General features: G+C 33.9%; 1 protein-coding gene, 1 non-coding gene and 1 pseudogene across 3 annotated transcripts; 2 read left to right on the forward strand and 1 right to left on the reverse strand.

Moving 5' to 3' along the window:
- On the forward strand, nt 1-2,305 carry LOC145013232 (nucleolar GTP-binding protein 1 pseudogene; annotated as a pseudogene). The gene is made up of 2 exons (XR_013664881.1): nt 1-2,010; nt 2,123-2,305. The product of XR_013664881.1 is annotated as a nucleolar GTP-binding protein 1 pseudogene (transcript).
- Nucleotides 2,306-15,548: 13,243 nt separating this feature from the next.
- Nucleotides 15,549-15,989, reverse strand: LOC145010661 (uncharacterized). The gene has a single exon (XM_078969175.1). It carries the CDS (start codon nt 15,987-15,989, stop codon nt 15,549-15,551), a length of 441 nt encoding a protein of 146 aa, XP_078825301.1.
- A 514-nt stretch (nt 15,990-16,503) lies between these two features.
- Nucleotides 16,504-16,610, forward strand: LOC145013631 (small nucleolar RNA R71). Its single transcript, XR_013665179.1, has one exon. It is a non-coding gene; the product is annotated as a small nucleolar RNA R71 (small nucleolar RNA).
- The last annotated feature ends 6,953 nt before the right edge of the window (nt 16,611-23,563 follow it).

The raw sequence follows: 23,563 nt of genomic DNA on the forward strand, positions 1-23,563 counted from the left end.
ATATTCAGACATGGTGCAGTATAATTTGAAGAAAATCACAAGGGTACCCACAGAGAAAGATTTTGTAGACGTAGTCCTCAGTAGAACCCAAAGACAAACCCCAACAGTTGTTCACAAAGGCTATGCAATCAATCACATTAGGCAATTTTACATGAGAAAAGTGAAGTTCACACAAACGAATTTTCACGAAAAGCTCTCCACCATTGTAGACGAGTTCCCAAGACTCGATGACATTCATCCTTTCTATGGCGACCTTCTTCATGTCCTTTACAACAAAGATCATTACAAACTCGCCCTTGGTCAAATCAACACAGCAAGAAACCTCATTGGGAAAATAGCCAAAGATTATGTCAAGTTATTGAAATATGGCGACTCGCTTTACAGATGCAAAGCCTTGAAAGTTGCAGCTCTTGGTAGAATGTGCACAGTGACAAAAAGAATTGGGCCAAGTTTGGCTTATCTAGAACAGATCAGACAACACATGGCTAGGCTTCCTTCTATTGACCCAAACACTAGAACCATTTTGATTTGTGGGTATCCGAATGTTGGAAAGAGTTATTTCATCAACAAGATTACAAGAGCAGATGTCGATGTACAACCTTATGCTTTCACTACAAAGTCTCTGTTTGTTGGACATACTGATTATAAGTATTTAAGGTATCAAGTGATTGATACACCAGGGATTCTAGATAGACCTTTTGAGGATAGAAATTTGATAGAAATGGTTAGTATAACCGCTTTAGCACATCTCAGAGCTGCTGTTTTGTTCTTTCTTGATATCTCTGGTTCTTGTGGATACACTATTGCGCAACAAGCTGCTCTTTTTCATTCGATTAAGTCGCTTTTCATGAATAAGCCTTTGATAATCGTCTGTAATAAAACGGATTTGCAATCTTTGGAAGGGATTTCGGAAGATGATAAGAAGTTAGTCGAAGAGATGAAGTGAGAAGCAATGAAGACTTTGGTTGTAGATGGTCAACAAGTGTTGTTGACCATGAGTACTTTGACTGAAGAAGGTGTAATCGCAGTAAAAAATGCAGCTTGTGAGAGGTTATTGGATCAGAGAGTTGAAGTCAAATCGAAGTCAAAGAAGATGAAAGAATATCTGAATCGGTTCCATGTTGCAATGCCAAAACCACTTGAGGAAAGACCGGTTTGCATATCTGAAGGTGTTTTTGAAGCTAAAGCCATGGAAGCTGAAAAGGTGAAGAGGAAGCTCGAAAGGGAGAATGAGAATGAAAATGGTGGAGCGGGTGTTTACTCTGCAAGTTTGAAGAAACATTATCTTTTAGCTGATGATGAATGGAAGGAAGATAACATGCCTGAAATACTCGATGGGCATAACGTGTATGATTTTATCGATCAGGATATTTTACAGAGGCTTGAGGAATTGGAAAAAGAAGAAGAGCTTCTTCAAGAACAAGGAGATGGAGAAGATGAAGAAATGGAAGGTGAGGATTTGACTTCAGAACAACAGAAAGAGCTGAATGAAATCAGGAAAAAGAAAAGTATATTAATCCGTGAACATAGAATCAAGAAAAGCACAGCTGAAAGCAGACCAATTGTTCCAAGAAAATTCGATAAAGACAAAAGATTTACATCAGAAAGAATGGGGAGACAGCTGTCATCATTAGGGCTTGATCCATCAAAAGCAATGAAAAGGGTGAGAAGTGAGTCGAGGGGTAGAAAGAGGGAGAGATCATCTGATCATGGTGAAGGAATGGATGTGGATGATGATGAAGGGTCAAATAAGAAGATGAAGATGAGGTCAAAGTCAAAGTCAAGATCAATGTCAAGGCCACCTGTGCATGAATTGGTTCCAGGAGAAGGGTATAAGGATTCAGCTCAAAAGGTGAAGGCGTTTAAAATGGGAAAGAGTTCGGTTCACAAGAGGAATAAGGCGGCTAAAAAGGGTGAGGGCGATAGAGTCATTCCGACATTGAAGCCTAAACATTTGTTCTCTGGGAAAAGGTCAAATGGGAAGATTAGTAGACGTTAAGCACATTCAAGGTACACTTTGGTTTATATATTTTGATTTATTAATGATTCTTAACTATATAGTGTGTTTATATTTTTTGCATCGGTTTTTTAATTATGATATTTTTTTTCTGCTTATGTGAAGGTACACGTTAATAATGGTGTTCTTAATCGGATCCTGTTACCATATTTTTGAAGTTGGATGAATAATGCACCTTTACCTGGTTTGTTTTGTTTATGGGTTTTGCTTTTTTTTTTGTTATGATTTTGGTGACAAGTTCATTGTTCTTTAGATTGATGCTCATTAGTGATTACACATATAGACAGTTCACGTAAGCAGTTGGGTTTTGTTAAACATTTGATGTTAACATGAGTTTTTATGTTATTTGTGGATGCTATGTTTACGTTTTTGTATGTGTTTTCCAACCATGCAACATAACAAAATTCTTTTTTTGAAGAAGTTTAAATTTTAGTTTAGACAAAAATACAAAAATAATTAATATTATATATATATATATATATATATATATATATATATATATATATATATATATATATATATATATATATATATATATATATATATATATATATATACTAGCCGTGTACTCGCGCAAAGCGGCGGACGGCGAATAATTTGATCTCTTTAGAGTTAAAACCATTTTGTGTTCACTTCAAGAAATAAATATTAAATGACATATATTTTTCAAGAGCATTACCATACCATATTAAGGGGGTGTTTGACTAATCTTTTTTTCAACAACTTATTAGGTTCCACATCACTATAAGTTAAAAAAGTGTTTGGATTAAAATAACTTATTCTGGTGGGGAACCTCTAATACGTCATTTTTTCATAAGTTACCCTACACTTACTTATTAATTTATAAGCTAATAAACTAATAAGCAATAAGCTTTTTTGCCAAACACACCCTAAATGGTTATTACTTCCATTTATACATACCCAAACCACTTGTACTGTTTATCGCCCTCTTTTTTTTTCGTTTTCTTTAATTCCTTTATTAATTTAATGTCCTACTAAGTAAAATGCTAAAATATATAAATAATAGTTTATAAAAATAAATCTTTAGAATATCAGGTATTGTGATTCAAAAGTCGATAAATAGGCATTTGAGAAGGCCAAAATACTCAGGTGTCAACTTGTTCATTGTGATTTTAAACCAAGTTTGGTCACAAATTAAAACATTTTCAACGATGGTATGTAATTCAATGATTCATATTGATTTAGGTTCTCGAAACCTTAAAATATTGAACAAAATCTATATAGAACCTTATAATAAGGACAATAATCACCGTAATCAGGAAGTCAATGTGATGAAACTTGATATTATAAGGACCAATGATGAAAAAGGTTTCATTTTTAGACTAAATAAGATGAAAAATATACAAACTACCTTAATTATGTCAAATCTTGTATTTAACCGTTCTTTATTGTAAAAATAAGATGCCAAAATATACAAACTAATGATAATACAATGCTCTAACTGACCCTCTTGGTTGAGTTCTTTAAACCTGCAAAACCAACACATTAAAGAAACATAGTAAAAACATTTTTAGGAACAAACCTGATATAATAAAGCCTTCACCCAATATATTTATAAAATAAAAATACAAAAAGTTAAAAATGATGAAATCAATTACAAAAAACGATTAAAATAAAAACCTGTTAAGAAAGAGTCATCTGCAGGAGGGATATTTGAATTAATATGTATTTTCTGATGGTTTCAAATTTTGAATTATCCGAAATTCAGGGAAGAAGATAGAATTTGTTGAGAATTATAAGGATTCAAAACACAGGTTAAAATTTAATATTATTTTATTGATGACTACTTGTACTATTAGCTTAATGATTTGAACGTCTTAGAAAAATAATATTATTATATTCAATCTATTTTTAGAAATAGTGAGATTTCTTTTATAAGATAGTAAAGATATATATATATATATACTAGCAGTGCACCCGCGCAAAGCGGCGGGGCGTGTAAATTCTTTTAGTGATATGTTTCCTCTACAAAAATGTTATGTTACAAAAGAAAGTACACGTCGAAGACAAAATAATCAAACTATGGTGTTATTTGGGAAATGAAGTCATTTTTTGTTCTTGGACGGTGGACTTTATAGTAGAGGAGGGAGCAAAGAGGTATATGCGATTGGAGGGATATTTGAATCAACATGCTAAATTTAAGGATATCTAAAAGGGTTCAAAATTTGAATGAATCCGAGATTTGAGGAAACCATATCAAATTGTTGAGAAATATAAGGAGATTTGATGATAAATATTTGAATTCAAAATATGGTTAAAATTTAATATTATTTTATTAATGATTACTTGTACTATCAGCTTCATCATTTGGACGTCTTAAAAAAATATTATTATTATAATCAATCTATTTTTAGAAATAGTTAGATTTCTTTTATAAGATAGTAAAGATATATATATATATATATATATATATATATATATATATATATATATATATATATATATATATATATATATATTTAAGTGTTAGTTCAAACCATTTTTTTTTTAAATCATCGGTAGTTTTTTGATCAGGTAGGTGGTTTTGGCCCTCCCAAAAACCCTTATTTATTTATTTTCTATTTTCATTTATTTTTTGGAAAAGAGTAAATTACACCAATTGTAGGTTAGGAGTAACCTGTGTCTTTGATCCTAACTTTAATTTTTAACTTAGTTATAAGTTGGATTTGTTTCGGGTTTGATCCTTGATATAGCTAAAAAGACTAATATATCTTTATTATTTTCGTTTAACATTATTTATTTATTAATTATATGTATTTATTATTTATGTACATAAATTTATGTATTTATGAAAAGAATATGGCCCACATATCAGCATATCCTTTTTACCAGCACACCATTAAACCCAAGAAGTCGTCGGAGAAGGTGAATCTTACTGGAAGAAGAAGAACACCAACACTCTAAACCCATCTTAAAACGCTCACTCTCATCTCCAATCTTGAATCAAGTTTCAGCAAAAGGATGGATTAAGTTTTGTATTCCGATTCTAAACAGCAACAAAAACAATGGAATAAGTTGTTCAAGTTTTTCACTGTGACTTTTTCACCATTGTCTGATCACCAACAAAGTTTTGATTTTATTATTTATTATCTATCAAAATATCCCCAAAATCAAAGTCACGATGGTCAAAATTAAAGAACATTGAAACCTTGGTGAACTTACTATTGGTCAAAATCAAATCATACCATTTTCTGATAAAGAAATGAAGGAATTAGAGATTGAAGATGGAGATGCAGATGAAGATAGCGATCTAATTACACATGTAGTGATTTCTCTGTTTCTCTCGATCAATCTCTATCTCACTCATGAATTTGACAGAGAAAAAAGAATGGGTAGGCTCGGAGGAAGAAGACGAGGTATTGACCACGGGTAATTCTATATACACGAACAAAAATCTAGGTCCTCCTATATACACGAATTATATACACGAATTATTGGTGTATTGGCATTGAATTCCGTGTCTATGTAAATTAATCACTCTTTTTAATTCTTTTTGTCAAACTTTCAATTAGGGTCCTCTAATATACATCAAATTTATAATTTTCCCCTTCTCTTTTGTAAAGTTTTATATATTAGGCTTCTACTTTTATTATATATATATATATATATATATATATATATATATATATATATATATATATATATATATATATTAAAATGTTAACGTTTATCATTAGGAATTTAAATCCATTTTAAGTTTATTTTTTACTACGATATATTTTATCATTTTAAATTTATAATTTTAACGATCGATTTATTTGAAAAATTTTAACTTGTTTCTAGTAACATCTATTTAACCATCCTTACGTCAAATGTCAAGCCTTATATATATATATATATATATATATATATAGCAGAAAACATTTATATTTATAGATAAAATTATAAGTTATATGAAACATTAACAAAAATAGAATGGATAAAAATAAAAACTTGGTTTCAATTTCTTTCAATATATAGACCATTGATATTTCTTATATGTTAGACTGAAAGCAATTAACAATGTCATTTTGAAAGTGACTTTCGTTAAAAGCAAACATACGATATTTGTTATAAATATAGATCATATTAAATGGCTATTGTTTCAATGAAAGTAACTATTGTTTCAACGACACATTCCCATTCGAAACGGATATTCATCCAATGGACACAAATGAAGCAGATGAAAATCAAATGGACACAATAAGTATTTAATAGTTTAAAATTATATATATAAGGCTTAAGGAATATGTGGCTGTTATGTACCTAATATTAGGTATAGATCCATTAAAAACAATATAGTTTTAATAAAATACAATCAAATCTCTCTACTATCTTTCTTGTATTCATTTTCCATATAACTCTTACCTATATATATATATATATATATATATATATATATATATATATATATATATATATATATATATATATTAATATAAAAGCTAAAGTTTCAAAAAGTATAAGGTATGATATGAAAATCAACTATAAATATAAAGACATTTAATGAAAATTGAAAAGTAAACGTTTATTTAGTTTAATATATTAAAAAGTGTCAAAACTTTCAGTGATGTATATCGAGTCAATCAAAAATTCGTGCATTTGGAATTCAAGTCGTGCGGTTAAAATTCGTGTATTTGGAATTCAAGTCGTGCGGTTAGAATTACCATTTGATTGATTATGTTTATTCAGTCAAATTTTATTTTAAATTTAAACAAACTGTTTACATAATAGGAATTTTCATTTGTCACCCTTCTATTTAACTATGTATTTCAAAATTCACCTTTTACTTGTTTAAAATATATTCCACACCTCCATTATTTAAATATCATTTATATAATATTACAGGGGAAATGATTTTTTTCTACGCATATTTTTTTGTATGCAATTAACAATGAAGCTCTTATTGGCGATTTCTAAATGTATTTTGCAAGAAAATGATTGATTATATTTAATGTAGTCAAATTTATCCAAAATTTCAACAAAATATATTTTTATTTAGGGGTAATTACTAATCTAGCCAAATTAAGGAAGTGATTATCGATTTTTAGCCAAAAATTAGTATGTCCGAATATAGCCCACGAAACTATAGGTTTCTAAAATCGTCTACTGTTTCGTGTTTTGTATAAAAAAATTGTTTTTTTTATTTGTAACATACAAAACCGTAGGTTTAGGGAAACCTACGGTTTCCTCTCGGTTAAGCTCGGTATCCCAAACCGTAGGTTACGGTTTTGGGGGGAAAATACGTTTTTTTTTTAAATCTACTGTTTTTGGGGTTTCCTCTACTGTTTTGTGAAAAAACCTACGGTTTGGGATACCATAGCTTAACCGAAACACTACTTTGGGCTAATGGGCCATGAAAAAATAAACGAGCCCGTGAAACAGTAGCCTATTAGCACGAAACACTACTTTAAGGCATAAAATAATAGTCAACAATGTTGACCGTAGTCAACCAAAAGTTGACAACATTTTTAAGGGCTATTTTTGGCTAAGTATTATTTTCTTTTGCTATTTTTTGATAAGTAATTAACAAAAATTGCTAGATTTGTATTTTCCCCTTTTATTTATAGCTTTCTTTTTTATTTATATACATATTAAAAAAACGAAATGCCGATGGATTTCTCATGTTAAAAAAAAACACTAATTTAATAACGGTTTATGATGCTTCAATATTTGTATAATTTTAAACTTATGAAAATGTTATTTTCTAATTAACACTAATTGAGTTTTTAAACGCCAATTGAGTTCTAATACGTTAATTGAGTTTGTAAATGTTAATTTTAAACACTACTTGAGTTTTTAAACACCAACTCTAAATGCTGATTTTTTAAAACATCAATTAATTTTAAATACTAATTGAGTTTTTAAAAACTAATTTTTAAATGTTGATTGAGTTTACAAATGAATTAGACTAATACTATAGGTTAAAAAAATTATGTATATATATTTTTAAACATTATCATACACATATGAGCATATTTCTAATAGAATAGATTAGTATAGGGAATTTTTAAAAGTCCAAAAAGTATAGGATGAAATATGAACACTGTCTATTAATAAAAGGATTAATGAGAAATTATATAATAACATTTCATATATAAAGCGGATGTGACAAATTGTCAGTTTTCAAACTTCAGGCACAAATACCAAAACAATTACACGATTTGTTTCGTGCGAATAGGAGGACCCATTGACCACGTATGTGCATCAGGTTCCACCAAATCCTAGCCATCTCTCTTTCTTCTCTTCTGCGATGCTGTTGAGGCGACATGACCACAAACTTCAGTGACGGGATCTGGCAGCAGGCGGCGGCATTAGTGTATATTTTTGGTTACTTGCTTTCTTTCAAGAACGTGGGAGGGAAAGAGGACAAGATAGGGACAGTAGTTGGGTATTTTTTTTTTTTAATTCCCTTTAAATTTAAACAACAAAATAAACTTAAAAAAATAATTAAGGGTATAATAGTTTTTTTAAATCTAGAGGAGACAAAATAATATTTAGGAACCAAGTATGCAAATTACCCCAAACCATAGGGATCATTCATTAGAGGTGGCAATCGTGTCGTGCCGGGTTCGTGTCGTGTCGAAACAGTAAACGGGTTGAAAGTGTTTGACCCTAACCTGATCCATTTAATTAACATGGCGTGTCGTATCAACCCGTTTATTTTCGTGTCGAGTTTCGGGTTAGGGCTATACCTTAAAATATATCGTGTCATGTGAGATTAAAAGATTGAGCATGTTGAAAGAGTAGGAGTTTGGTAGGCGGAAATGAAAAACTAATTGTTTTGAGGCAGAATAGATGAAGTCATAGCAAGTTTAGATGACAAAATTAAAAGAGTGAGAGTTGGGGAGGCGAATGACAAGGTCATGAGGATGTGAGAGTGGTGAAAGAGACTGGATAGTTTGGGAGAGAATGGAAAAATTGAAATGAAATCTTGATCTAGATAGTTAAATCATTTCAACATTACAAAACAATTCAATTCTAAAGTTTTCTTTTACTTATGCTTTTGGTTTTGTATCATTCTAGTTTATTTAAATAATTCAAAAAACTTGAATATAAATAAACAGATCATTTTTGAGTCATATTCGAGTTGAAATTCTCAACCCTAACATTACCCATTTAATTTTCGTGTCGTGTCGTGTCAACCCATTTATTTAAACGGGTTGAAATATCTTACCTAAACCCGTTTATTTCGTGTCGGGTTTCGTGTTGTGTCAATTTTTGCCACCTCTACCAATCGTGTAATTTACCCTTTTGAAAAAACCCTACTAATTGTTTCAAATCTTTGTTCAAACAAATGAATACATGAAAGAATTCGCTTCAGATCTTCGGTTTTTGGTTTTTGATCTTCGTTCATAACTTTCAGAAGGGTTTGTTTGTTCATAGCTTTCAGATGAAGAAGCTGAGTGATGTGTGTAAGACCAACTAGTTTTAATCCTACTTATAAAATGTAAATTAATCACACAAAAGGCAGTGAACCTATCTATTGATGGTATAGTTTTAGTAAGCAAGGTATCGAACTCAGGGAACGACAATTTAAACTAATTACTAAAATTATCTAATAGTAACTAACAAATAATAAAATAGATGGTTTTCTCTAGTTTTGCAAGACTAGAAACTTACTAACTAATAATTAAACTAATTAACTAGAAACTAGGAAAGCAAAGATTCGACTAAATTCAATAATAAAGGAAACTTCTGTTGAGGTTCAACTCAATTGATCTTATGGTTGATTTTATGGTAATAGTGCAATGGATTAGTTGTTCTATTGGCTACCGATTCAAGTGATTAGGTTCACATTCGCTACACTAATCCTTAGAAAACAAACTAACTCAAACAATGACCAGTTGTCTAATTTACTTTAATTTCCTAGGTTGTTTATTCAGGTTAATTAAGACTTGTAATGGTCAACTAAATTGGCCCTTTAGTTAACCTCTTGTTGATGGTCATCACACAAGCTCACATGGGAATTTACCTATTTTCCTATTAATTCTAGTTTCACATTCGCTAATCCTAGTCATATAATAAAGTGGTCACATAAATTATATGAGGTCACAATTAAGAGATGTTCATGCAACTTAATTTTATTCCTATTAATAGAAAAATAGTTATCATTCACACATAAGGTTCTTTAACAAGCTTAGATTAACAAAATCACCAATATCAAACTAATCCTACCAAAAATCAAACCATAGTATCAATATTGTCTCCCCAAACAGAAGTTAAAAGGTTTAAGCTCATGATTGAGGCAATTGAAAGAACAAAAACGAAATATATATGTCTATACATGATGGAAACAATAGATTGAATTGAAAGTAATGGAAATTGCCTCTAATTTCCTTCGGAATCGGATTTAGGGTTGGATCTTCGTTCTCTAGGTCTTCTATGACTTTTATTCGCAGCTTTTCTCCCCAAGGGTTCTCCAGAATTCTTTGTGTCAATCTGAAAAGTCATTTTTATAGATTCGACCTGACTTGCCGAGTCCATCCCTTAATTCCTATTCACGGTAAGTTAAGGAGTCCTTATTTTCTCGAATCTTCGTATCAACTCGTCGAGTCGACGACACGACTCGCCGAGTCTCTTCTATTTTTTGGCCTTTTCTTCTTTTGATCATTCCAAAGCTTCCCAATGAGTACTCCTGCTTCTTTTTGCTCCCAAGCATTGTTTTTGGACTGAAAACAAAATTCACACACTTTTAAGTATCTTTTGTCCATAATATGCAAATAAATAGCTAATAAATGATAAGAATTACTAAAGGGCTACATATGCACATATCAAAATACCCCACACTTGACTTTTGCTTGCCCCCAAGCAAAACTGGATTTTAGCACATTAGAATCACATAGGACAACTTCAATTGAACCCAGCCATTATGCCAAGACTGCAACGCATGCATTTGTGTCTAAAATTTTCCTATGGAACCCCCCATACTCTAAATACTAACAATCCTCATAAACATTCGCCCACTTTTTCCGAACAATGCTCATTTTATGCATCCCTCCGAATCCATCCGCAGAAAACCTCCTAACCTCAAGGTTTTTTTTGGTTGAGCAACCCAAGCTACATAATCTAGACAATTATAATTTATGATACCACTATGGAGCTCTTTTGGAATTCTTCACTTCTTTGATATTTGATCTTTAATTTTTGGGTATCTTCAACTTTTGAATTTCTTCATTATTTTTTATCTTTGAACTTCATACTTTAACTTTGATGCTCCAAAAATTCTTCAAACTTTTTCTTGTAATTCTCTCTCTCTTTTTTTTTAACATGTAACTCACTTTTTTTTAACCTCAAAACCCTACATGCTTAAGCAGGGGCGCTTAACTTCAACCTTTATTGGATCACGATAATAATTTTCCTGAATACATTTTTGGTACACGATGCTAAACATATTGCATCCTTCAAACTAAGCGAGGTCGTGTTTTTGTCCCATGATTTCACTAGAATAAGGAAGCCACAAATGCACTAAAACGTATATAGGCTCAACTAAACATATGGGTTTTCATGCAATCATCAACATAATTCTAATATGATCCCTAATTGCTTTTACCAAAATTTCCTAAATTAGATCTTAGCAATTTTCATGCAAAATTTTCAAAATTTAACTAAAACTTTACTAATGTAACCACCCCCTACCCCACACTTAATTCATGCAATGTCATCATTGCATACTACGCATAAAAAATGAAATTTAGAGGGAATTAGAACAAACTCCCCTGGGATAGCAGTCGCGAGGATGATTGTCTCTGAAGCTCCATCTTCAATCAACTTTAGACATAGAAACAACTCATCCATGTCTCGGGTGTCATGTCGCATGTGGTAGCTCCAAATGTGCAGGAGAGATACTGGAAAATCCTTAGGAAAAAATTGTAAAGATAGGGTAGCCAAGTGGTGTAACAAATAACATCTAATCATCAGCCTTCTAGGTCGAATAAAGAATGACTCGTCGAGTCTAGTAAATAACTCGTCGAGTAATAGTGCGAAAAGCATGAAATCGTGAAAATATACTGGGACTCGTCGAGTCTGGTAACTGCACTCGGTGAGTCCTTGCTGGGTGAAAAAAAATGAACTTTGATTTGTATCCAGCTTTTGGTGGACTTCAAAAACTTCCCATTGCTTTAGTAACCATTCACTCATGAACCACTTTAGAACCGGACTCAACACCTAGACTTAGTACGTCGCCCTTTCTTGACTCTTTCCATTTTTCCTCACATTCTCTAGACTCCTTATGCTAGTATTCTCTAATTCAAATTCTGAAAGGAACCAAAGGAATTAGAACATCAAGCACATAATTCGAATCCTAATTAAAAGTTTAAAACACACCTAACAAATAAAACAAAATAAAAACAAATTGTTCAACAAAACACAAATAAAAAGAAACTAGTCATCTATCTTCCTCTTCCTCATCATCGTCCCCTTCATGCATAGCTCCACTTCCTCCAGCTCCACTCCGCCTTGCGTTAATGACCTCGTCCCAAGATGGAATGTAGGGGAAGTTACCCCCATCAATGTGTGGAATATGAAAATGATCAAAAAGTCGAACGTGGGATGCGTTGCTAAAATTTATACCCCTCACCATTAGATCTTGAATCCGCCTCATCTCGACATTGTACCAATCCATTGGTACTTTGTCATTGTCCACTGGAATCACCGGCGGTTCCTCTTCCACTTCCCGCTCCCGTCTTGGTCGAACCCTCCGTCCCGGTGCCTCGAGCCCGATCACAGGATCGTCATTGGGAATAGCATAATGTCCCCCTCCATAATCCTTAATAATTCTAGCCCTACGAAAAAGAATAGGATTAAAAGGAGGGGTCGGAATCATCGTCATGAAATTCCAAGCACCATGAGTCATCAACCCATAAGAGTGGGCTAAACGCATCACGAACATACCCCCATTAATTTTTGAGGTTTTTTGGTCCTTGACCGCCCTTTTAGCCAAGTATGAAGCCAAGCACCATGGTATGTTGCAAAAAGTGTTGGGTGTAATGATGCTCCAAAGATAAAAGACATCAAGGTTAGAAACCTTATCATCATCCTTTTGTTGGTTGATAGTGTTGGAAATAAGGCGGTGAGTGGGTGATCGTATGCTTCCCTCTTGAGTTGATTTGGGAATGTAAAGTTTGTTGGCAATGGTGTTCCACCAACTCGTGCTTGTGACACCATCCGAGAATACCTTATGGCAATGCTCCAAAAAATTACCAAATACAGCAATGGGAGTCAAGTTTTGGTCATAAATTCCCAACCTCCAAGCTAATTCAACCATAGAACATTGGTGAACCTCACCCCCAAGGAAAAAAGTGATGTTCTCGGGGCTATAATAATCATCCCCACCCCGAAAATGTATTGTGGAGAAAAATTCCAAGCACAATTCTCGATAGATCGGCTCCCGGATACGAAACAAATGACTCCAACCATCGCACGTGATTGACACCCCATCATGAGTAAATTCCAAATTCCTTAACAAGGTATGGTGCCAACTCCTCTTCGTTCAGACGTTCTGTAGCTATTCCCAGTCAATCGTATTGGGAAAACAAATCTCCTTTTTCCAGTATCTGCAAGTTTCTTCTTCCACCTAGTCATCGTGGATTGGGACTCGATTCGTGGAAAGTTCAACCAAGGAAAATCTTATTGGCTTCCTCGTGAGCTCTGACCCCATGAAAACATGGTTCCTGCAGAACAAATAACAAACAATCTAGAAAACACAGAAACACATTAAAAAAAATAAATCTGGGTTTCACGACTGGACTCGTCGAGTCCATGAACAGACTCGGCGAGTCTGATGAACTGCACGAGTCAGTCAGCGGGTCTTGTGAAATTTCAACCATAAAAACTCAAAATTAGTCCAAGGGTTTGTCCAGGAATGTGTATAAGTCATATTAGTGCAAGAACATTCATCCAAAACACCATAATTAAGTCAAAATCAAAACCCTAAAATTTCTAAAATTTCAAAAACGGGTGTTCTATCAAATTGATACTTTCAAACATCTAAAAATCATGACTTTAACAGAAATAAAGAAGAAATTGAGTACCTTGCTTGATGGATTTCAAAAAATTGGAAGAATTTTTTTTAAAAAAAAATTGATGAATGCTTGAGAGAGAAAGAGGCGCACGACGAGTGTGTTGCTAATAATATGTTTCAAATTAGGGTTAAAACCCTAGTTTAACCGGATGTAAAAAATGTTTTTATTTTTTCAGTAAATATGGTCGACTCGTTGAGTCGGGGCCAGACTCGTCGAGTCTGGTCGCGAATGAAAGTTATCCGGACTTTGAATAGATTCGTTGAGTCAGTATCCTAACTCACCGAGTCACTTGCAATCTAAAAAAAATCATATGATTTTGTCACTCTTTTCGCAAAAATAATCAATCCACCCCACACTCAGACCATGCTTACCCTCAAGCAATAATTTTTGATGATGAAAACAGAAAAATCCTAAGAAAATCAAACAAAAACTAAAACGGAAATGATAAAGGAAAAAGAAAGCAAACTCTCATAACGGGTTGCCTACCGCCAAGCGCTTCTTTTTGAGGAGTCTTTAGCTGGACTCCCTCCCGCTCTACGTTTCTTCGTTTTCATGCATCGAGAATTCACGCTTAATCTTTTGCGGTTTATACTTTATCTTGTAGGCGTGTATCTTCCTATTATATGCCCGTCGCAATTCTCCTTTCTTTTTCCTTGTAGTATCTTCTTTAATTGCATGCTTGATCGGTTTCCCAAACTTCTTTTTCTTCACCCCATCCTTTGGCCCCATCTCTTGTACTTCTCCTTCTTCAAACTTAATTAGTTTATAATTGGAAAAAACTTGGGCTCGAGGTTTGACTAACTTGATTTTTTTGATAAGTCATATGTGACTCAATGGATGAGTTAGTAGTATCATCATTCCAAGCCCTTGCATTCTCCTTTTCTCCCAAGCTTTCCTCCTTATCAAGTCGAAATTCTTTATCTCCTTGTATCATCGTATCAAGGTAAGCTACTTGAACATTTTGAAAGTCACAATAATTTTTAACAATTTGGCATTTTGCTGCTGGACCTTCCAAAGAATCTGGAAAAATCTTCATAGGAAAAGAGCTTGTAAATAGCAGGTCAAGGTTGTCCGAGTCTCTGAACTTTTCGACTCGACTCATCGAGTCTGTGTGTATTCCACAAATCCCATTGTTTCTTCTGGATCAGTTCCCTCCAAAAACTTCTCTATCTCTTCTAAATCTTTTTCAACATCAAAATTTTCTCCAGAAGACAGTAAAAATTTAATTGGATTTTTTTCTTTTAAAAGTGCAAGCCCTTTTTCTAGTAGTTCATCATCCAAATGAATGGAGGAAGCTTATTCTTTTCTTGTCATCTCATGCTTAATATCTTGTGTAGCCTTAAACACTGTTGATTCATCTCCTACCCTTAATGTTAGTGTGGACTCGCATACATCTATCAATGCACATGTGGTATTCAAAAATGGTCTCCCCAAAATAATTGAAATTTTGGGGTTTTCTTCCATGTCAAGTACTACAAAATCCACGAGAAATACAAATTTGTCAACCTTTATGAGAAGATCTTCAGAAACACCCCTGGACGAATGATTTTCTTATCTGCTAGATGAATCTTCATATTAATCGGCATTGGCTCCGGTAGATTCAACTTCTTGAAGGAAGAGTATGGCATTAGATTAATACTTGCACCCGAATTGGTCAATGCCTGAGTAGCAATTTTGTTTCCAAATTGGCAAGGAATCGAGATGCTTCCCAGGTCACCTTTCTTTCTTGGTAGCTCATTTAACACTATCTTAGTGACTTCATCCATATCCTTTCTAGCGGAAAAGAGACCTTTAAGCAAGTTTACATATTTAGGCGTTTGAATAATTGTTTCAGCAAATGGAATTTTGACTTGAAGGGCTTTAACATGTTCCATGAAAGTTCTGTATTCTTTAGCCTTTTCATCAGGTATGGATCGAATTGGATAAGGCAAAGGCGGCCTATAAGGCATTAAAGAAACAACAGTTTTGTCATTAGACCTTGGACTCGTCGAGTCCATTAGAGGGACTCGGCGAGTCGTGTCGGGTTTTGCTGAACTCGAATCTTCTGTCTTTTCTGCATGCACCTTAGTTGAGACCTTTTGTGCAGGGATCAGAGGAGTGAAAATTTCCCAAAACTATTTGTTATTACATTCATGTTCTCCATTCTCAGATTATTCTCGGTTTTACTTGGAAGTTCACCCACCCGAATAACATGTATCATTTGATCCATTTTGTCCATCCTCCTATCCATGGTTTTCAACAAAGCCATGACTGTTGACAAATCTTCTGAAGCTGCATAGGTAGCCCCCCTTGTCACATCATTTCTTGGATTATGGTATTCTCTAGAATGCTTAGAGAATTCTTCAATTAGTTGCTTTGTCACCGGAGGTGCCTTCTTCGTGAGTGGACCTTGCGAGTCAAGTAATTGCCTTGTTGTAACATTTACTCCATCATAAAAAGATGGAGACTTCTTGTTGACTATTGAGGTCATGATATGGGCAATTTCTTAGTAGGCTCTTGTATCTCTCCCAAGCTTCATAAAGTGACTCTCTAGGTTCTTATTCAAAGTTGGCTATGGCTTTCTTTAGCTTAGATATCTTGGATGGTGGTCAGAATTGATCAATGAGCTCTTCTTTCATCTGGGCCCATATAGTGATGGATCCGGGGGGGGGGGGGGGCAGTGACTTGAGCCAATCCTTTGCAACACCCTTCAATGTAACTGGAAGCATGCGAAGTAGCTGAGTTTCCCGAGGTACGTTTGGACCATTGAAATAATCAACTACATCATTAACTTCATCTAAGTGTTTGTAAGCATCTTCGTGGTCTTTGCCGGTGAAGGGGATCTCCTTAAGTTGAGCAAGGATGTGACCCTTAAGCTCAAAAGTAGCAGTTGCGGGAATTACGGGTTTCACAAGTCCCGATCCAGTGTCATCACGTATCCTCTTCTTCCATTCCTCCATGGGAATTTCATCGATATTAGCCATGGTAATAGCTAAATCGTCGCTTGAATCGGAGTCGTGTCCGTATTTAGGTTCTTCTTCTTCTTCTTTGGTTTCGTACTTTGTGTCTTCTTTAATCGGGTCTTCGCTTGCTAAAGAGGCGTTGGATTCTCCAACTTTCTTGCCTTTCTTCTTGCTGAAAACGGATTTCAAATTCCTTAGTGGTGAGTTTTTCGGTTTTTCGGGATCTCCAATTGTTATGCCTTTGTTTCTTCTAAGTGTTGCTTCCGGATCGTCAAAAGGTGGGACCAATGGTGTTCCTCCTCCCCTGGTCATAAACGTTCTGTAAAAAGAAAAAAAAATGCGTAAAAAGAATAAAACAAAATTATAAACGAAATTTTTTTGTTCAGTTATGGACTCGTCGAGTCTGTTCGAAGGGACTCGGCGAGTCGAGTGCAAAAACAGAAAAATTTTAAACAAAATTTTCTAAAAACTACTAACTAAAATTTAATCCTAATGCTAAATTTAATAAAAGCAGTAACTTTGTGCAAGTAAAATCTCGCACAAAGGATCGATAACAATAGTAATCAATTTAAAGATGGAACCATTCCCTTGCAACGGCGCCAAAAACTTGATGTGTGTAAAACCAACTTTTTTTAATCCTACTTATAAAATGTAAATTAATCACACAAAAGGCAGTGAACTTGTCTATTGATGGTATAGTTTTAGTAAGCAAGGTATTGAACTCAGCGAATGGCAATTTAAACTAATTACTAAAATTATATAATAGTAACTAACAAATAATAAAAGAGATGGGTTTCTCTAGTTTTGCAAGACTAGAAACTTACTAACTAATAATTAAACTAATTAAGTAGAAACTAGGAAAGCAAAGATTCGACTAAATTCAATAATGAAGGAAACTTCTGTTTAGGCTCAACTCAATTGATCTTATGGTAATAGTGCAATGGATTAGTTGTTCTATTGGCTACCGATTCAAGTGATTAGGTTCACATTCGCTACACTAATCCTTAGAAAACAAACTAACTCAAACAGTGACCAGTTGTCTAATTTACTTTAATTTCCTAGGTTGTTTATTCGGGTTAATTAAGACTTCTAATGGTCAACTAAATTGGCCCTTTAGTTAACCTCTTGTTGATGGTCATCACACAAGCTCACATGGGAATTTACCTATTTTCCTATTAATTCTAGTTTCACATTCGCTAATCCTAGTCATATAATAAAGTGGTCAAATAAATTATATGAGTTCACAATTAAGAGATGTTCATGCAACTTAATTCTCTTCATATTAACAGAAAAATAGTTATCATTCACACATAAGGTTCTTTAACAAGATTAGATTAACAAAATCACCAATATCAAACTAATCCTACAATAATCAAACCATGGTATCAATATTGTCTCCCCAAACAGAAGTTAAAAGGTTTTAGCTTATGACTGAGGCATTTGAAAGAACAAAAACGAAATCTATATGTCTATACATGATGAAAACAATAGATTGAATTGAAATTAATGGAAATTGCCTCTACTCTCCTTCAGAGTCGGATTTAGGGTTGGATCTTCGTTCTCTAGGTCTTCTATGACTTTTATTCGCAGCTTTTCTCCCCAAGGGTTCTCCGAAATTCTTTGTGTCGATCTGAAAAGTCGTTTTTATAGATTCGACCCGACTCGCCGAGTCCATGACCGACTCGTCGAGTCCATCCCTTAATTCCCGTATACGGTAAGTTAAGGAGTCCTTATCTTCTCAAATCTTCGTATCGACTCGTCGAGTCGACGACACGACTCGCCGAGTCTTTTCCATTTTTTGGCCTTTTCTTCTTTTGATCATTCCAAAGCTTCCCAATGAGCACTCCTGCTTCTTTTTGCTCCTAAGCATTCTTTTTGGACTGAAAACACAATTCACACACTTTTAAGTATCTTTTGTCCATAATATGAAAATAAATAGCTAATAAATGATAAGAATTAGTATTAAATGAAGGGCTACATATGCACATATCACTAAGAACCCTTGAACTTGATCTGATTTTGTTTGCCTATATTCCTCAGACCTAGGTTCATAAATTTATTCTTGAATATGTTCATCCAAAAACGCTTTACCAGATCTGATTTCGTGTGTGTGTTCATAAAATATGGGGTTCATGAATTTGAGTGTGTGTGTGTGTGTTTGAGCTATCAAGAGGCTTCTGAGGCTTAAGGATATGGGTGGGATTAACCGCCGAAGGTAAGAGTGGTGAAGGAGGAATCAGTTAGGTGGAGATCTCGTGGAGGGTTTAGTAGCATGGTTCTTATGATTCAAAACATGACTATGAACACACAAGAACAAACCAAGAAAATAGGGAGGGAGAACAGGAACAAACCTAACAAAAGCACTTGATAAGGATATGAGAGAGAGAGAGGTGTGGGCCCTTTATTGTTTTGTAATTATTAAAATAAATAAATAAGTATTAGATTTAAAAAAACTGAAAGCAAAATAGAAAGTAAATACAAATGGGTGTATTCCAATAATTTCAATTTTTTGAAGGACCAAAACCACATACAAACATGGTCAAAAGGAACACCGATCCAAAAAAAACTGAGATGTGCACCAAAACTCGAAAAAATGTATACCACAGGGAGCATTTTTGTAGTTTTATCTTTAATTTATAGTAGTTCTCGGATAAACGATTACTGATTTTAGCCGAGGGTGGGAAAAAAGTATAATAAACATTTTTTGGTGTTCTATTGAAATTGAAACGGAAAAATACTATGACATCCTACACAATCAGGAATATTTGATTATTTGAGTCTCTCACAATCATAAGCGATTCTTCAAAAACACACTCATTTTTTATTTTGATATGATTCGAAAGAAGAGCTTTATATCCTAACTTGATATGTTTTTCCATGATCTTGGAATGTTGAGCTTTAAAGTTTAAACCACTACCAACAATTTGCTACTAATGAAAAGTTTTGCGGATCTTAGGCTCCCAATACCTACACCACTAGAAGCTCGTGTTATTTCCTACCATAGGAATTTGCTTCTAACTCTATCTTATTATCTTCTTATTGAAAAGTATGAATTTTTTTCCTAAGGGAATACTCCGACCATTCCCCTGTTTTGCTTCGAACTAGCTTCATGGATTTTGGCCCTACCCATTTCCGTTTTTTTAACTCTTGGTTGCAATGTGATGGTTTTGATGAAATTTTTTTGTGAATGCCAGGAATAATTTTTATGGAGGAGGAGCGCATGACAGATTCCTTTCTGATAAGTTGCGTTTTGTCAAGGAGGCTATTAGGAGTTAGAGGAGAACTGAATTCGACAAGGAAAACAAAGTGATTTTGGATTTAGAACATAAAATTGATGATCTTGAGTTGCTAGCCTAAGATAGGAACCTCAATGTGATTGAACTGTCTGAAAGAAGAGAGTGTAAACATCATGTTCTTGAGATGGAAAATTTGTCGAGATTTGATTCAGTTCCAAAAACTAAGAACAAATGGGTGCGCGATGGAGATGAAAACACCATCTTTTTCTACAACTATCTTAAAATCAAGAATATGCGAAGTAATATCCAAGGCCTCATGATCAATGGTGCTTGGATTACTGATGTACGCAACATAAAACATGAAACATGGAAGTTCTTTAGGTATAAATGTGACAACCCGGAAATTTTTAGACGGTAAAGCACTGTTAAGCATAAAATGCGAAATATCAATAGAATACTTTTTAGCCTTACATATCTAAATGAAATTCGTAGATATCATTAAACCGTAAACGTAAATAAAAAGAACGTCCAAATCTGACTTTGTATGAGGAAGTTATGATTTTTCTAAGTTTCGGATATAACAATAGACAACTAATACTCGAAATAGAGATCGAGCGACTTTTAGCCGACGCAACCTAAACGAGAATTGAAGATCTTGACAATAGTAGTACAATGGTAAAAAGATAGATGAAAACGGATGTCGGATGAAGAAGTTATGGATTTTTAACGAACTTTTCTAGTCCCGACCTATTAAAAATAGAATATTAAAAAGAAAGTCAAATTTAGCCGACGGAGTCTAAACGAAAGTTGTAGAGCATAATCTCACCCACGCATAGATATAAAAAATGTCAAAATCGGAGCTCGTATGCGATAGATATGAATTTCTGAAGTTCGAGACACGAATCCCCACACTGTCAAAGGACTGACCACGTGAGCCAGTAATGGATAGGTTTCAGGCTATTAGAAGTCGAGTCAACAGATGGATAGGATCGAACTCACGAGGTGAGCCAATCCATGCTCACGACATGAGTTCCAAAATTTCTCCCTATATATAGAAATTGAGACCTTCTGAATTTGGTTGCTGAAATCCATCCTCTCTCTTACTTCTACACACTGTAAAGCCCCTCTAAACCACCCCGAAGCCCCGGTAACACCTCTATTACACAACGCAAGTCCTGACGCCCCGAATCTCCAGAGAAACTGACTCCTTTCCAAGTCGAAGTGTTGCCTACGTGAAGCTCGTTTCTTCACCAGAAACCCACAGTTCGTCAAGAAAGATCATTCCTAGAACGAAATGTTGCGTGATTCACTCTTACCAAGTGAGTTCATACCCCTAACTTATCTTTTAAATGCTTTTATGGGGGGGGGGGGGGGATACAAGTAGAAAACCATATACTTGTATACTCAATCACATGTGATTTATAACTATCAAACCAAGAGATTTCTTATACTTCAAACTGTGTTATCAAACAAACTATTTCAAATCAATTCAATACCATTGGGTAGCAAAGGTGTTCAAACATACACAATCATTCAAACAACATTAATAGTAAACTATAATAGGTATAGTTTAGAGGACTACTACTCACTATTTCTAGTACAATGAGACATAAAGGAGTCAGTTCATACTTAAGTTAGTTCAGAACATACTATAACGAGAAACAGAAAGAACATACTACAAAGAGAAACATGGAGGAACATACTATACACTAGAACAAAAGGAACATATGATAACAAGAACAAGATAAATATAATGTGAAACTACTACTTCACGGCTTAGCAATATACTTGCTAGGTCGCGTTTTGTAACCTGAATCTCTTGGAGGGAGAGCATGAGTTTGCGTATAGATCTATACGGGATTGACACCCCACACCTTGCTGCTAGCTACAATGGGACTTGCAAGTCTACGGGTGATAAATGTCACATCAATTTCGGCGCCTTTAGGTCGTCGTGTTAAACACGTGTCATATCAGTATGGTTACAACAAACTCACATTTTAACCTTAATTAACAAAATGGTTTTAAGGTAGTAAGTGCTTCAGTGATTACTTATAAAATATTACAGAATACTTTCATTTTCCCATTACATTCATATTGTGATCTTCTCAAATAAAGGGTAATGCAAACTATTTTCTAGTAAAGGTAGTCTTAAACTTGGGAAAACTTGCAAAAGAAAAACAATACAGTCGGGTCTTAGTACATTCATTTAGAAAAGGGCCTATAATGCTAGCTTTATGATTCCTTAGTGCATATATCAGAGATATATATTAATTGGGTCTGGCAAATAGTAGGATGTGTGCTTTCCGCTTCATTTCCTGTTCCTTGTTTGGTTGTGGGATTAGAGCAGATGCACCCAGTCTACTGTCTATCCGATCTTATATATATATATATATATATATATATATATATATATATATATATATATATATATATATATATATATATATATATATATATTCCGTTTACACCAAGTAATCATAAGGAGAACCAGGTATGGGTCAGGTCATAGCATACAAATTCAATATATCGTTTTCTAGTACAAAAACATACTTTTCAGATAGAACATTTAGTAGGCTAAACTAGAAACTTATCAGTAAAAGGGTTTAATCCATCAGTGGTTAATTTTATAATACCTTAGTTTATTAAACTAGTATAACTTAAAGGACCTTTAGTGGTTAATTCTATAATATCTTAGTTTATACATCAGGGTTATATATAATTAATATCCGATAGGCATTTGGATGTATGCTTTCCGCCTTACTTCCTGTTCATTGTTTGGTTGTGGGCTTAGGGTAGATTCACCCATTTAACTGTCCGTTCGATATTAGATTATATATAGCTTGTATAAACTAAATGATTATAGAAGGAACTATTGTGGTTACTATTTTTACTAAAGGAAATATTTGATTTTCTTAAAGAATGTTTTCATCAAATATAAAGAACTATTACAGTTAACCTCATAAGTACCAAATGAATATGCCATGGTTATATACAGTAAAGATCTAACAAACAATGGGATGTGTGACTTCCTTCTCATTCCCTGTTCCTTGTTTGGTTGTAGGCTTAGGGCTGATTCACACAATTGATTGTCTGTTTACCTAAATTGTATGTAACGTGTATCCATTTAGTACTCATAAAAGGAATTGTAGAGTCATTTTTACTCTCATTCATCACATCAGAAGATATAGGATTTTCTGAAGGAACAGACGAACTTTTCTAAAAAGAACTTTCAACTTACTTTACATCACTAAAATACTTATGAACTCACCAGCTTAAATGCTAATCTACTCTTTAAAAATAACTTGTATTCTCAAGAGAATAGTGGACATGTACACACCCTGGTAT

Source organism: Lactuca saligna, chromosome 8 (assembly GCF_052625555.1).
Source record: "Lactuca saligna cultivar CGN05327 chromosome 8, ASM5262555v1, whole genome shotgun sequence".
Taxonomy (NCBI): Eukaryota; Viridiplantae; Streptophyta; class Magnoliopsida; order Asterales; family Asteraceae; genus Lactuca; species Lactuca saligna.